Here is a 17127-nt window from a genome sequence, read left to right on the forward strand (position 1 = left end):
GTCAGAAATGACAATTTTTTCTGTCCCCTGATGATGCCTTGCTAGCATTTGGTTATAAGCCATAAAGCAGGACTAATTTCAGCCTGTCAGGAGTCTCGCTAATGCCCAGTTTCCCCCTAGAGAGAATTCCTGTCAAATCTAATGAGAGCTCCAAAGGCCCTCTCTACAATATAATGAGCACTTAGGCCATGCTGGTGATCAGGCGGCAAAAAGCATCAATTTGAGCCTGGCTACACCCTGGGGGCCAGACGTCACCAGTTTTAATAAGAATTATGATTACTAGCTGCACCAAATGCCTCCTCAGAACTTATTATTAATGTGTGACATTCAGAAGCATGTTTTTCAAATGTAAGGCCACTTTAAACTGAATTACAGCACTGTTTTGCATACCACTCTAGTTAAGGGTCTGTCAGCATTTACAATATAAACTAAATTTCAGGGGGCTTAATATCCTACTACGAAGAACACAGCGTCTCTCAGCTTTTCACAACTTTCAAATTACTAAGCATACTATTAATGCACACTGGCTCATGGACAGACAATATATACCCACAAATGCCCGATGGAATACAGAAACTCATTAGAAAACTATTTTCACACCATGGGGTTCCTGACCCTCCTCGCCCCTTCTTCCTTCTTCCTATGCGATAAAGAAGAGGTCACTCCACCAAGCAACCTACAGGAACCCAGAAGAATTTCACACCTCCTGTAGCTCCCCCAATAAATCCAGCACCAGCACACATCACATAGAGGTGGCATTCCCTTGTATGGAGTCCGTGAGGTTATCATATCCTTTGAGTTCATGAGTTTAAGAGAAAGCTCAATCTCCTCTTACCCTTCCAGAATATTTGTTGGGGAAAAAAATGTGCCTATAGGGTAACTTAAAAAAAAAATAGTGGCAGGTTAGAACTCCTTGACCAAGTCTATTTGCATAATTAATTTAAATCACCATATATCTTCTAGCTTAATTACTATCAACAAGTTACAATTGCCTCAATCAGGCACTAGCCATTTAAGCACACAGAAACAAAGGCACAAACCCAACATAAACTAGGCTACCAACTTTGCAAATCAGAATAAAATCAGCACTTTTAAAGGTCCAATTACATTGTTAATGAAAGGCCCTGAACTTAACTATCTCCTTCCAAACACATAACTGAGAACAGATCTAAGGTACGTGACAATAATTAACATTATGAAATCTATGATGAATTAAAAATCAAAGAGCGCAGAGTTACAAAAGCAGAATTCAACTTTGAAACACACTTGCTTAATGAAAGTCTTTGAATATAAGGAAGATCTGAAGGCTGAACTAATCAATTTCTCCACCATGCCCCAGCCGGTCAGCCATGCTCTTTAATTTAATGAAACAAGGGTTTGAGATGAAATAGCACATATACATCAAGTAAGAATTGTATTGTTGCACTTTGAAATGTGTCCAACTGTGCAACTTCATCTGATGATAATTTTTTAAGAGGCAATCGATTTCTAAAAGACTTATTGTACCAGAGTCTTGATGAAAAAGTGAATGTCAGCATATCTCCAAAATACTTACACCCTGCCATTAATGCTTTCTTTGGCAGACAATGACTACTCAATCGAGGGTCCTTTGGGCTGAGCAATCATTTAGCTTTTCTTCTCTTATGAGATCCTTAGTGCCTTGTTCCAGCTCAATACTCTTTTTATACACCATTATAGCAGCCATAAGTGTGAATTTTATGAGAACTTGCAAACTCATAGACATAGCTCGAGCTTTCCAGTCACTAATCTTTTCATGCTTTTAAAACCACTAGGACTGAAGCAACGCCCAACATATGCTGTGGTCATAAAAGGATGCTTTTTTCACCTCCAAACCTGCATCAACTGAGACAGTTTTCAAAAAGATGTTTGCTAATAAGCCACTGATCCTGAGTGTTGCTTTATGTAGCCCCAAAGCATAGGGAGAACTCCACAGTTAGTCATATACCTTGTTTAACCTGAATAAAGACACTCCCAAATACCCTTCTTTCCCACAGAGATTCACACTTATTTCCAAATCAGCATAAAAACATTAGCTATTATGAACTTCAGAACTCTACAGGATACACAGATCTTTCAAGAGGAAAATAAATGTATCCAGGCAGAAAAGTCAAGTCAGAGCCTCAATTCCTACCTGCCTATAAACAGGCTAGTTTACACTTCCAAAGTACCTCTCACCTAGTAACTTAAACATTCTATAATTGTCAAGAAGCAGCCCCTGCTGCAGAATACTGCCACCAATTTGCAGGAAGGGAAACCAAGGCTGAAAAATGGCATACAAGTCCCCCCCACTCCTGAGTACAAAGCCAGTATAATAAAATCATGACTTACTTCTCATCTCAACTTGAGATTTTGCTAAAGCTTACCTGTTTATGCATTTCTATATTTAATCCATATGACATTTCATAATACTGTAAAAAGAAAAAAGAACCAAGCATTTCATTAACTCACGTTTTGTAATGCCGAGAACCCATATTTGTTAATATTACATGAAAAAGAAAAAAGACTAATCTTTGATACCTACCATCACATAGTGCCTCTGCATTTCTGTCTTTTCACTTGCCAGTTTCTCACATTCCAATTTAAGGCTAAGAAAACAAAACAGGCAACTTAATGTAAACATTATGTCACTTGGTTTAACATCTGCCTCACATATTTGCACTTCAAGTAAAAACACAGACCAATTTGGAAAAACCATAAACTATCTAGGTAAACACCCAAAAGCTTTGTCCTTGCATTTAATAGGGAAAAAAGGAATAAGGTGAACAGTACAAGGTATCCACTCAACTATTCTTTTTCTTCTTGGTGCAGACCTGGTCTCATGCCAAGAGTGAAAAAAATCTGTCAAAACCTCTCATCTACTCAGAAGACTGATTTCTCCTCATGGTCATCTGTTCACTTGTACTTGCTTCCCTGCATCAGAGTTTGCTTCCCTGGACTTCACCAAAACCTGGCCTTTGCACAACCTTCAGTCTCAGGAATAGGACATCTCTGCCAACTCAAGTAGTCTCTAGGTTTGAAAACTGTACCTGTAAAGTTACTTCTACAATTGTTGGTCCCTTTTAAAACCTTTGTTTTTTAATTCCCTGCCAAAATATGTTACATAGCTTCTGCAATTAAGTAGGTTGAAGACTTCCCTGCTTGGTAAACACAGTGTAGGCAGGTATGCTTCAAGCTCTAGAGATTATTATCTTCAAGTAGACAAAAAGCCAATAATTACAAAGCCTCTGCAAAATAAGAAAACTCACACCCAAGCATCTGTGTGTTCTTCAAGTGTGACAAAAATAAAAACTGTCATTACAGTTATTTCTTCGCTCTAATCAGCTAAAATTTAATAGAAACAGGGGAAGAAACTAACATTTCTAGAAAGTCCACTATGGACAGGGTGCTTTACAAATAGTTTACATTTATAAATTTTCTGAAGCAGCTCTCATTAGACGAAGACGCTAAAACTGAGATGGCTATAAATGTGACTCCAAGCCCCGTCCTACCCAAACCAATCCAGAATGAAGCCAAAGCAGGTGGGCTTCCCCCTACACGCATCCACACACACCCCCCTCACCACCGCTAATGATGAGCACAGCTGAAAGCATCTACCCTTCCATAATGGACTTTGCCTCAAAGAACTCAATTCTAGTATGGCCAACAGTGATTTCAACACCCACTTTGCCTCCCTGAACCTGTACTCCTGAGCTGGGGCATCGACTGAACCAAGGTTTCAGCTCAGCCTGTTGCAAAATAAATAAATGAAGTGCAAATATTGACAGTTCTCATGCAACTCCTAAATACACGAAAAAAGGCTCCTTGGAACAGCAGCAAACGGGCAAAAGGGAAACAATAGGAGGAGGTGGAGACAAGAGAAGAGGCGGCCCGGGAAGAGCCGGGAAAGGGGGTAACGTGAATGACAGGTCTTAACTGCGACTCCACACGCCACCGCCTGGACGCAAGTACTAAGTACAGCCGCCGCCGCCACCAGGGGCACGGAGCTGCCGGGACGACCACTCAACGGGCGCGGCCGGACACGCACCTGTGATACTGCGCCTGCAGGAACTGAAATTCCTCTTTAATCCGGTCCAGGGACTCCGGGATAGTGAACTTGAAGGGCTGGCCTGCAGCCTGGTGCGGCGTCTAGGAACGACCAGCGAGGGGGACCGAGGGACGGATATGAGGGCGGTTGGATAGAGAAGTCAGTCAGAGAACGAAAGAGTGGGTGAGACATAAACAAAAAATAAAGTTAGAAGTGGCGGAAAACGGAGCCCCAAACTCGAGTTTGCGCTTCACTTTGGGGAGAGGGAAGGTAGACCCTCCCAGATCCGAAGCTTTTAAAGAGGCTTGGAGCCTCTTTCAGCCTCCATGGCGGGTCGCGGTAAGCGCGCCCGGGTCACCTGGCTGAAGGGACAGGGGCTCCCCGGCGGCGGCCGGGGAGAACCTAGCCAGACTGTCGTCGACACCGCCGCCCTCTCCCTCACCGGGGCGATAATGACCCCGGGCACCAGAGGAGAAAACCCCCTTACGCTCCTCGTTTCCAGTGTCGCCGGGGCCACCTCCAGGCGCGCCGGAACGGTGGCCGCATTGACATGTAAATAGGCGAAACGAGAAACAAAGGGGGGGAGCCCTACCCGCCTCGGGGAAGGGAGAGGATGTGGCCGCAGGAGAAACCCCAGTCTCCCCGAGCGCCCCGCCCGCCCAGCCTAGACGTCAAGTAGGAGGGAGCCCAGAGCAAAGGGGGGAAATTGAGAGTTTCAGTCCACTCCTCACCACAGGAGGGGACGGCCCGGGACCTCCCAAGCCTAGCACCCCTGGAGGCCAAGGTCTCCGCCAGAATGCAGCAGCCACCCACACCTCCTCACCCACAGCAATAGCGCCCACCACCCCCCACTACCCTGCTCCCTACTCAGCCACCAGACCGCGCCTCACCGGGTGCCGGCTCTGCGGGAACATCGCTCTGGCGGCGACCGTGACTCTGTTCCCAGGCAACTCAATTCTCCGCCCAATTTCCAACTTTAATCTCGCCGAGGAAAATTAAGCCGGGAAGCCAGGCAGAAGCGGGTAGCGCGCTGGCCACGCACGCAGGCGCGCTCGGCGGGGCGCACAGGCCACTCGGCGCCGGGCCGCTCCTGCTCCCGCCGGTGCGGGCTCCTACGCTCAGGGCCACATCACGGGGCAACCCAGGCCCGGCTGCACCAAAAACCTGCGGAGCGCCGCCGGCACTCGGGAAGAGGGCGCAGGGGCTACGCTCCAATCCGCGGGCCTCGGCCGCCCGTGCTGGGAGGTGGGGTCGCGGTGGCTCCCGCCGCGCTCCCCTCGGCGATCCGCGTGCGCCGCACCCGTCCCGGGCAAACAAATCCAGGCGGGCTGCTCTCCTTTGCTATTCTCCGGTACCGCCTCTTTTCCGGGTTTTCCCCGCGGCGCCGGCCGCCGGCGAGGTGCAGGTGGCGCGGCGCTCCGGGCTAACCCCACACAAACAAACCTGACGGTGTACAGGGCTGAACCCCGCGGGTCCGGGAAGCGCCCACAAACAGGCACCCGCGGGCTTCCTGGAGGTGGCGGGGTGCGAGGTCCCGGCCGCAGCAGAGGCTCCGCGCCCGGCGCCCCGCAGCCTTAACCCGAGCCGAGGAGCGCGGGATGACGATGAGGCGGAGAAAGTGAGGAGGGCGCGCCGGGAGGCGGCTTGGCACGCCCAGTGCGGCCGGCTGTCGGTGTTCTGCGCGGTTGCACAAACCCTCCTGGCCCGACGGGGCTACTCCGCGGAGGGCAGTCCCGCAGCCGCTCGCAGCTCCTCGAGCCCTGGGCGCATCTGGGCGCCGCGGCCCGCGTACACTCGTCCTGCACTGCCGGCGCGACCGCTCCGGACCTTTCCTCCGAGCCTCTCTGTCGACCCCCTTTCTTTCCTTCTCTTCGTCAGCCTCTCCGCAAAGGGCGCTCCAGCCCGCTGCAAAGTTCTCTCACGACCCGGGGAACGAAATCCAAGGAATGGTGGGGAAAAGCCCAAGAGTGCTCTCCCAGCTCGGCCTCCCTCCCCGGCGGGCAAACTCCGCGGGCGAGTCCGGAGTATTCGCGGCGGGGGTTAAGTCGCCGAGGGCCACCGGAGGTCCGCGTCGGTGGCGCGGGTCCCGCCCGGCCGTGCGAGGGTGGGGGTGGCGCAGTCGGCTGCGTCGGGGACGCGGGGCACAGGGTACCCGCCGCCGCCGCTGCTGCTGCTCCTGCAGCCGCCGCTCCCGTCGCCGCCGCCGCCCGCGCCTCTCGCGCCGGTTACATTAACACGCGGTTTCACACTCCGGAGCTAACCAGCGCCGGCCCCGCCCAGCCCCGCGCGGGCGGGGGCCGCGAGCGCTGAGCCGGCGGGGGACGTGGGCCCGCTCGGGTGGAGGGGGGAGCGGGAAGGCCCGCGTCAGCCAATCGCGTGCGCCACGCCCAACGTGGGGTGCTGACGCAACGCCTCCTCAGAGCCTATGGCAGCGCGGCACCGAACGGACTGTCTCCCCCTCCCCCCCTCCTCTTCCACCCCGCTCGCTTCCATCTCCGCCATCTCCCCCGTCTCCCCTCCCATCCACCCCCACCCCTCCTCCGCCAGCCGCGTCCTCCCGGGCTCGGTGAGGAACTGTTCCTGGAGGAGCCGCGGGACACTGAAACCAGCCAATGGAAAGCGGCGAGACGCGGAGATTGGCACTGTAGATGGGAAGGTCGGTGGGAAGGAGAGCGGCGGGGCTGGGCTGTCAATCAAAGTAACGTGGGGCAGCTGAGGGAGCGCGCGGGAGTGCGCGAGCGGGAGGGACGCGCGAGTGTGCAGCCGCTGAACCTGGGGGCTCAAGTGTGCAAAAATCCTGCCACTTGTTCACTTTCCCTTTAACGAAAATCCTCAGATCTCAGTGAAAGTAACTCAGAGACTAACCGCGTAGTTTCTAATGAGGGAGAGTGGGTGCTTTTTGCTAGTTCGAGCCAAACGCGTCTTTCGAAGCTGGCCCCTTGTTTGATGCTACTCTTGAAAGTAAGGTCACATTCAAAAATTTCTCTGAGGATTGTTTTTCCTTGAGCTGTCTTTTCGCGGACTCACGAGGAGTGGACTGTGCACTTCGTCGAAAATGCATAAATGGGCAGCTCATTGGCTGGCGTACGTACACCAGCGGCTTAAGACTAGGCTTCTGATGCCCACGCCCACTTTTGCACCCAAGGTGGTAGGAATTGGTTTTCATTGGAGTATTTCAAACCACTTTGAAAAAAGATTGGCCTGACTTGGTTTGGCGGGAAGGATACCCGCGGTGCTGCCAGGGTAAGGCACACGCGTCCCAGTCATAGATGCGTTGTTTTGCCCGCGGCGCGAAATCTCGGATCCTTCTCTTGATAGTCCTGATTTCGTTGTGTTGGGAAGTAGAGGGCTGCTGAGAGTTTTAGGGGCCTCTCAGCAACTTGACCACGAGTCTGTTTCCAATTACTGGAAACAAAGGGAGACAATGGGATAAACAGCCTTGAGACCTGAAAAACCTGTCCTGCCCACCCCATCCCCGTAGTTCGGGTAGTACCACCCCCCCACACCCCGCCCCGGCAGAAATGTGTAAGGAGCTAACTGGGAAGCGTTGGGTAAAGGACGTGGAAAAAATTCTTATGAGGTGGAACTTGACTTTTAAAGGATTTTGAGATTTTAAATAAACAGGGCATACTGCGTCAATCTCCAGTTTTTGTCTGTTTTTCTAAGTACATCCCACAGAAAACCTTCAATATTGCCGCATTTATACTTGAGTTTAAAGAGCAGTTCAGTTGAGCTATTTCCACATGATTGGTACGTGAATAATGCTGTTTTAGCCAAATGGTGGTGAATTCTTCCATGATAAAGACACATCTTTGACAAGCATTCATCTTAGGTTGGAACATATTTAAGTTTTTGGTGTTAATGGCCTCCGTGTTACCATTATTTTACTTTCAACAGTTATGGAAACGCATTTATTTAAACAGAAATACAATTTATTCGAAGATTTGCTTTTACAGAGATCTTTTCCTTGAAATATTAAAGAATCATTTTAGATAATACATTGCACTGGTGGAGTTCTTAAATATGTATGGTATTGATTTGTCTATAATGGATCAATCCCAAATATCAATATAAATGAAAAATTAAAGGAGTGATTTTAGCCAGTCTGTACAACACCATAGTAATTCTCAAACAAGTTCAGCATTGTGGCTCATTAAGTGGGGTAAGGGAGGGATTCTATTATTCATTTTGCTGACATGAGAAATGAATAGGAAGGAAGCACTGCCCCTTTTCTCTGTTAAACTTGGTGATGGCAAGAGCAGGCTTGCTCCACATACAGAACTTTCTGAATCATACTGGCATGGGCAACTAAGCTTTGCCCGTTGGCAACCTGTGTGCCTTGAAATCATGTAGTGAATGGGCCACCTATACCAGTCTGTGGTTGGCTCATCCCATAATCAGCTCCAGGATTGTATAGAAAGTGCTTAGATGCCACAAATATGCCTGTGCATGCTGGGACAACTAGGGCAACTGAGACTTTTCTCTGGCTTACCCAAGCTTTACTTTGATTTACTGGCACACGCTGGTACTTAACTTTAAGTAGAGAAGTTAGAACAGGAACAAAACTGTTGCTACTTCTTTTTCTCTCCCCTCCCCATCCCCTTCAAAATCAGTTCTAACACATTGTTTTTAAATGTTCTCTAATATAACTGTTCACAGCAAACATGTCTACTCACCATATTTCCTAGTTTGCCAAGGGTAAAAATTAGAAATTCTCTTTTAACTAGTGCTTCTTTACCAGTAGAGTTTGAATCACCAGGCCTTCTGATTTCCTTATGATGTAGTATCTGGAGAAAAGAGTACTGATTTGAAAATTGGAAGGCCTTTAATTGTTTGCATGAAGATGGTCGGTTTTTGATGGCTTCTTTCTCTTACATCACATCCTCCTTAAGACAGAAGGCTGGGACCTTTTTCAAGGTCATGTTTTCTATGTGATTGTCATGCTGTAATAATTATACTACAAAACTGTCATCAAACTACATTACAAATGATGCTGTTTAAACAATCAAGTAGCTTTAATCTTATGTTTTAAATAAATAATCTATGCGCAGATTGCCTACAGCCTTTTTAAAGGAAAATAGTCCTACTCATGAAATCTATAATTTTGGTGTGCTGTTTAAAGACTGTTAACCACAATCTTCTTTAACATATTCATATGTTGATGATGTTTTTTACATGAAATAATATTAAGTACCCCTTGTCCATAGGAAATTGTCCCTGAAAAAAGTTCCTTCTTTATCCTCTTCAAAAGAAACAAAAAGATTGCCAGGTTATTTTATCATTGATGCATATATGAGTATATTTCCATTCACTTGTTGCTGAGTTATCAAATTTTCAACTCACCAATAGTATAAGTGATTACAAAAACTAGGTCCTATCTATAGTATAGGTAGTAGACACAATGGGAAAAATTATGAATGCTGATCATAGAAATTATGCATCTTTTAAATCTATTACTGTTTTATTTGAAATAAATAATAATTATGCACTTTTTGTTTGTGTGGTACGCAGGCCTCTCACTGCTGTGGCCTCTCCTGTTGTGGAGTGCAGGCTCTGGACGCGCAGGCTCAGTGGCCATGGCTCACGGGCCCAGCCGCTCCGCGGCATGTGGGATCTTCCCGGACCGGGGCACGAACCCGCGTCCCCTGCATTGGCAGGCGGACTCTCAACCACTGCGCCACCAGGGAAGCCCTATGCACATTTTTTAAAGATCACTTTTGTCATTTTCTCTTCCTTTCAGCTGTTATACATTTCCTCATTTGACTTTTTTTAAAAAAAACTGGAAGTGTTCTTAAACCCAAGAATGTAGTGTCCAGAAGAAATCTTCCGAGCATTGCTTAAAACCTTTTTTCCCTTCACCACTTTACCAAAGAAAATGGCAGGATGGGCATGGTGGGTGGAGGGGAGAAAGCAGAGAAGAAAGAAAAAAAAAAAAGTCAGTAGCAGATCCATGCAGCAGTAAAACCTCAAATAAAATCACATCCAAAGAATCTCTTGCGGTTTCACACAATATGGTAAAATTAGAGATTGCAGGAAACCAACTAAATTAAACTGGGAGCATTTGAAGAGAAATGAGCAGACTTTATGAAAATGACACATTGACTGACCAGTATGCTTTTTTTTATCAACAATTTCTTTGTTAAGACGCAGATCAAAGGAACCTGCATATGTTTTCATTTTGTTCTAACTAGAAAATTACATCCAGATGTTTAATAGTCATTTGGTTGGTTTTTCAGCATTGATTAGATATGTTGGTTCTGTTTGCTTACAAGTGTAGCCGGATCATTAGCTAATGCAAAGAAATGTTTGCTGTGAGTTGCTAATTAGGGCTTTTGGAAACCCTCCATGCTCAAGAACAATTTGTACAGTGGCCAGAGAACTTGTGGGACTTGGGGAAGTTGTTTTCCCTTCTCTGTAAGGGTGGGGAGAAGCAGACAGCCCAGTTCCCTAATCTCTTTTTGCCTAGGGGGATTGTGATGCTATCCCTGAGGACTGGAGTGCAAATAAATTAGGAAGAGACCACACAGGCACTCCCAAACCCAGAGATAACTGTGCTCTTTCTGGAACCACCACCATGCTGTCTTTGGGGGTTGGGGGAGCGAACATCTAAAACGCTGAACATTAACATGTCGAAGATGCTTGGTGCTAATGTTATCAAATACACAGCCTTTTAAAGTATACTTTAGAGACAGATGGGAAAGCCCTTTATGATAAACGAGTGTACTTGAATTCATTACTGTAGTACTTATAATTGAAAATGTCTCCTTTGCAATTTCAGTACTTTTACAAGGTACAAGAGACCAAGCTTTGGAAGGGGGAGGCTGGGGCTCGCCAAAGGAGTGAGGGCGCATAATTCTGGAGACGAGGATGAGACTGGGAGGAAATGCAGTGTTTACTTTCACAGCCCACCCATTTGTTTACCTTGTTGAAGCCCCAAAACTTGTCGGAGATTAGCCGTTCACACGGTGTTCAAATAAACTGAGAATCTGAGGCACCAGGCGGATAAACTTCTTAGCTGGCCAGTCATGTTTTTAAAAACACTTGGCCTGCGGAAGAACACCACCTCAGCCGGGGCGAATTTTGTTTATGTAAGTCTGAACTTCTAGAGAGGTGTAGGTCCAAAATAGCCTGTGTTTAGAAGTCATCCTAGAGGTGCAGATACAAATGTTCCTCTACATCTCACCGCCCCTTCCAGGCCTGCTTACATCTCTTGCCCATGTACAGCACACGCGTTAATTTGTTAATGTGGACTGGTAAAAGTTGGGATAATACACATTTTTTTTTTTTTGTAAATCCTTTCGGTTTAGCATTTAGCTCAACAGAAGCTGAAGGGCATTTGGTAGACAAAAGAACAAGTAGTTAAAGGAAGCACCTTTGACGGCTCCTTCCTACATATTCACATAATGGAGCAAACCCGGGCCACTTAATACCCTCTGCAATGACCCACCTTGCTACAGGCCTTGGACTTGCTAGGAAACCAACCTTAAACAGGGGCACCATTCCTCTGGCCTTAAAAGCCTTTGCTTTTGGCAGTATTATTTAAATAACTTTTCTTCCTGAAGCTATCAATTTCTCTGAGGGGTTAAAGCTGAGTTCAGCTAATCTCTGATGGCTTGGTGCGCCTCACAGTTGAAGGCAGGTGAACTCTGGAGATGAGAAAGGGGCTAGAAAGCAAGTGAATATTCCAGATACCTCCATGGCTTCTAGAATGCTAAGTCTAGACCTAGATGAACAAGTCAAGTGACATAATTACAGAATGTTGGAATATTTCACAAGACAACTGGCCTGAGCTCTTTAAAAAGTCAGCGTTGTGAGAGGGAGAAAAAAAAAATGGAGAAGGACTGTTCCCTATAAACAAAGACAGATGATGAAAATGCAATATCTGAATCGTTATTGGTTCCTGGTTCAAAAAACCCCAGCAACTATAAAAGATGTTCTTGGGCAGTTTTTGTTGTTGTTGTTGTTGTTGTTGTTTTGTTTTGTTTTGCAGTACGCGGGCCTCTCACTGTTGTGGCCTCTCCCTTTGCGGAGCATAGGCTCCAGCCGCTCTGCGGCATGTGGGATCTTCCCAGACCGGGGCACGAACCCGTGCCCCCTGCATCAGCAGGTGGACTCTCAACCACTGCACCACCAGGGAAGCCCTCTTGGGCAGTTTTAATGTGGACTGGATATTAGGTAATACGGAATTATGGCTAATTTTTTTTTAAATGTGAGAATTGTGGTCGTGTCAGAGGATGTTCTGAGAGTATGCATGGTGATACATGCAACATCAAATGATGTTTGCAACTGCAGAAAAAAAGTGTGGAAAAAGAGAAAGCAAATCTGACAAGAAGTCCACAGTTATAGAATTTAGGGATAGAATCTGCAGCTATTCATTTTACTATTCTTTCAACTTTTCTGTATGTTTGAAATTTTTCATGATAAAAAGTGGAAAGCCATTTTAGGTTCATTGTCTACGTCTTTTTCTTCATATGTTAATGGAAATTCCCTTCGTAGTTAAAAGATTGGCTTATGGGCTTTCCTGGTAGCACAGTGGTTAAGAATCCACCTGCCAATGCAGGGGACATGGGTTCAAGCCCTGGTCCGGGAAGATCCCACATGCTGCAGAGCAACTAAGCCCATGCGCCACAGCTGCTGAGCCTGCGCTCTAGAGCCCACGAGCCACAACTACTGAGCGCGCACACCTAGAGCCCCTGCTCCGCAACAAGAGAAGCCACCACAGTGAGAAGCCCGCGCACCACAACGAAGAGTAGCCCCTCACCGCAACTAGAGAAAGCCCACACGCAGCAACAAAGACCCAACTCAGCCAAAAAATAAATAAATAGAAAGATTGGCTTATGATGTTTCTACTTTTAAAGAGTACGAAAAAATTGGCAATCTTTTTCTTTTTTTCCCTGGATCATGTTAAAGCTATTGTACTAACACCCAAAGTATTACCTGCTGTTTTTCTCTGGATCTTTTAATTCTTGTATTATGTATGATATTTTATTTTTGTTTGTTTTTTTCTGCAGTCTCAAATGTCCCTTAGTTATCAATTAACATACAATGGAAATCTTTAAATAAATTAGGACATTACATTAGCAATCCTCTAATGCATCGTTTTGTGGGCCATCAAGCTCTGAGTCACCAGAAAATCTACCATAAAGTAAAAAACTGCTTACATATTAAGAATAAGGTAGTAGCAAATAAATTTTATTTCAGTTTCTTAATTCCCATTATAAATAGTTGCTCTCCCGACCTTTTCATCACTTGAACCCAGAAATGAAATTTATAAATTGTTAGTTTGATTTGGAAATTTCCTTAATATTTTGAAATATAATGCTGAAACAGATTATTGCTCTGTGTACTAAGCTTTAAATATTAATCTTGTAAAGAAATGAAAATAGCACTAAATCTTGGATGCTGATATTATGATCATCTAGAATCACAGAGGCACATATTTATGTGTGCAAATAAACAGTTTTCCAAAAAGTTGTGAAAAGTGACAAGGCATAATCTGAGGGTTGACAGTTGGAATGCCCCATCCATCAATTTTTTCTCTTTAATCATGGCTATTTAGCATGATTTTGTTTTTCCTATCACCATTATGTTGACTGAAAGGAAACATTCTGTGACAATGGTAAGCAGATTCCAGTCTGTGTGTGAACAGATTAAATTCACAACTTCCAGTGAAAAACTTGAGTGCATTAAAGGGAGGCAAATATGAAAATATAGGAAAACCAGTACTTTTTACACAGAGTCCAATATATCTAGCCACCATCCACATAAGCAATGCTTATGTAAAATGAAAAAGATAAAAATAACTTTCACCATGAAAGAAAAAGCCCCATGGGGACAGAGTTACCATTCTGGTTTCCCCCATTGGCAGTCTCCACACTTCAGAAGAACTGGCAAGCTACAGTTGGCACTTGAAAAAGTGTTACAAAACACTGACAAGTATTAGAGAAATGTTGATTAATGTAAACAGCCTGCCTCAAGGAATAATACCTTTCTTAAGAAAACTGGTTTCTAATTAGCATTCCTATGGATATGGCTATGTCCAGGTAACTCCAGGAAGTTTTTCAAGAAGTTATTTGCCTTTGCTGTTGAGTGGAGGAATCATCATATTTATATCTTTAATTTCTGAAAGCTTAAAAAAATTGGTAGGTTTAAAAGTCAATGGACCTTCATAATAAAGAACAAATTTTGCCATTTGCAGAAACATGGATGGACTTGGAGGGTATTATGATAAGTGAAATAAGTCACAGAGAAAGACAGATACTGTATGCTATCACTTATACAACAACAAACTATACAACAAACTTATACAACAAACTAGTGAATATAACAAAAAAGAAGCAAACTTGCAGATACAGAGAACAAACTAGTGGTTACTAGTAGGTAGATGGGGTGGGAGGAGTGGCAGGTATAAACCATTGGGTATAAGATAGGCTCAAGGACATATTTTACAACACAGGGAATAGCCAATACTTTGTAATAATTGTGAATGGAATATAAGCTTTATAAAATTATATAAAAAATAAGTAGTCAATCAATGGACCTTAAAAAGGAAGGAAGTTCTGACACAAGCTACAACATGGAGGACATTATGCTAGTGAAATAAGCCAGATACAAAAAGACAAATACTTTATGATTCTACTTATATGAGGTACCTAGAGTAGGCAAATTCATAGTCAGAAAAGAGAACTGAGGTTGTCAGGGGCTGGGGAGAGGAAAAGGTGGGGAGTTATTGCTTAACAGGTGCAGAGTTTTAGTTTTGCAAGATGGATAGAGTTCTGTGGATGGATGGTGGTGATGGCACCACAACAGTGTGAATGTACTTAATGACACTGAACTGTGCATTTCAAAATGGTTAAGATGATAAATTTTATGTGTATGTTACCAATTATTTTTTAAAGTCAGTAGGATTCCTTTTTTTGGTTATGTACCAGTTTTACAGTGGATTCTTATCCTATTCATTTCCTGAAGTTCTGCATACCATTGTTTGTTTATTTACGTGTCAGGCATTGTTCTAAGTGCTTTATTGTTTGTATTACCTCATTTGACCCTCAAGGCATTTCTATTACCATCCCTATTTTACTGACCAGAAGCCTGAGGCCCAGAGTCACTTGTAGGAGAGCTGGGTTTTGAACCCTGGTGTTCCGGAGAACTCACTCTCAGCCACTGGCCACAGTGAGTACTAGTTACCCTTCAGAGTGCCATTTCTTATTCTCTCCTCAAATCCCTCATTGATCTATTGATAGAAAAACACATATGTATTTTGCTCGCAAGCTTGGTAGGCTTTCTTAGTACTTTGGAGGTGAGGTTGATAATTTAAGAATTTATATTCCTGCAAACAGAGCTCCCTCGGGGCTCTAGAACTGTGTCTGCCAGCAGAGAAATGCAGCCACCTTCAGTTGTGTGCTTTCTGGCAGCACCTGATCCATACACCAAATTACAGTTCAGCAAGAAAAGATGGGCTCAGTCGCCAGCTGAAGCAGAGGAATGCTAGAGACAGCAAATCTTAATTTCAACTAGGACAGCAAAGCAACTGTCCTGATTCACAACGTTGCAAATATTACAATTTTAAAAAATAAAAAAAGCAGGGGGATATATAGAGTTCTGTGATTCATGATGCTTTGGGATGTCCCGGTGTAGTCTGGGTCCTGATAATATGTTTGGAAACATTTGACCTGTTGAATGTAAATGGATTGTTTCTATCCTCCAAAACCCTGTTAAAATCAATGGATTTTGAGTATCTTTGGCCATGAACCATATTAAGAAATACATTTAAAAAATCTCAGTTCAGTTCTCTCTCTTTCACATACACAGGGGTCATATACACAGGTAGCAACACAATTTTAAAACACTACTTTAAATTATGTTATTGTACTAGTCAGGGTTCTCCAGAGGAACAGAACCAATAGGAGAGAAAGAGAAGAGATTTATTAAAGGAATTGACCCATGCAGTTATGGAGGCCGTGAATCTGCCATCTGTAAATCGGAGAACCAGGAAAACCAGTGGCACAATTCAGTTTGAGTCTGAAGACCTGAGAATCAAGGGGCTACTTGTTTAAGTCCCAGAGTCCGAAGGCTAGGGAACCAGGAGCTTGACATCCCAGCTCAAGAAGAGAGGAGAGCTCGCCCTTCCTCCTTTTTTTCTGTTTGGAGGCCCCCAGTGGATTGGACGATGCCCACCTGCATTGGTGATGGTGATCTTGACTTAGTCTACTGAATCAAATGCTTATTTCCAGAAGCGCCCTCACGGACACATGCAGACTGCTTTGTCAACTATCTGAGCATCCCTTAGCCCAGTCAGGTTGACACCTAAAGTGAACCATTACAGCTATAGAGTTTTTCAGTTTGATTATTAACAACTTCAGCTTATGGAAAGTCATTAACCCCAAAACCATATTATGCAAAATGGCGACACAAGTCTACTCAATAACATTAGGACAGATTGTTCCTTCCTTTACACTTTTGGCAATGATAACTCATAATCCCCACCTTAAATGCCACTACAGAGTTCCAGATCAATAGGATTCAAGGCTCTTCAGAGAATTTCCTGCATAATTCTTTTGTCACTCCCTTCTCTGCTGGCCCTTTTCTGCCTCAAGTTTCCATCTCCCCTCTCAGGATCCCCATCCTATCACCCACATCTCATGGCATCCCTCATCCTCCTTCCTGCCCCATCCCACCCCAAGCCTAGAGTGGTTTAACAAAAAGAGTACCAGACTCAGAAACAGAGAGTCCTGAATCGCTATCTGCCTCTTACTGTATGACCTTGAGCAAACTACTCCCCTCTCTGAGTATCAGCTTCCTCATTCAACTAAAAAACCAGGATAACAGCACAGGTCTCTCAAGGTGGTTGCAAGGACTGAAAGAGATAAGCTGAGATAACACAGTATCCTACTTCACTCAGTACTTGATCCTGAGAACCTTGTTCCTTTCCCTCTTTTGCCTGGGGCTTGATGAAGGCCCTACCCTAGGTTACTAGGAGCTGGGGGATTACCACCCCTGCTATTATGCATCCTTGGAAATCAGATAGCAGCACAGATTCTAAAAGTGTGTTCTGTGGAACTCTAGTCCAACCATGGCCCAAT

The 17127-nt window shown here is 44.9% G+C and overlaps 1 protein-coding gene across 4 annotated transcripts in view; it reads right to left on the minus strand.

Annotated features, from left to right (window-relative positions):
* Window positions 1-6277, minus strand: part of LOC131762015 (transducin-like enhancer protein 1) — an 88433-nt gene extending 82156 nt beyond the window's left edge. For 3 of the 4 annotated variants that reach the window (XM_059073413.2, XM_067039603.1, XM_059073411.2), the window contains exons 1-4: window positions 4936-6277; window positions 4046-4146; window positions 2543-2606; window positions 2385-2429 (exon numbers count right to left, since the gene is read on the minus strand). In XM_059073413.2, coding sequence (XP_058929396.1) covers window positions 2385-2429; window positions 2543-2606; window positions 4046-4146; window positions 4936-4959 — 234 coding nt within the window. In that variant the 5' untranslated portion in view covers window positions 4960-6277. The remainder of the gene's footprint in view (window positions 1-2384; window positions 2430-2542; window positions 2607-4045; window positions 4147-4935) is intronic. The other variant, XM_067039604.1, reaches the window with a different exon arrangement.
* Window positions 6278-17127: the final 10850 nt, after the last annotated feature.

The sequence above is a fragment of the Kogia breviceps genome, chromosome 8, assembly GCF_026419965.1.
Source record: "Kogia breviceps isolate mKogBre1 chromosome 8, mKogBre1 haplotype 1, whole genome shotgun sequence".
Taxonomy (NCBI): Eukaryota; Metazoa; Chordata; class Mammalia; order Artiodactyla; family Physeteridae; genus Kogia; species Kogia breviceps.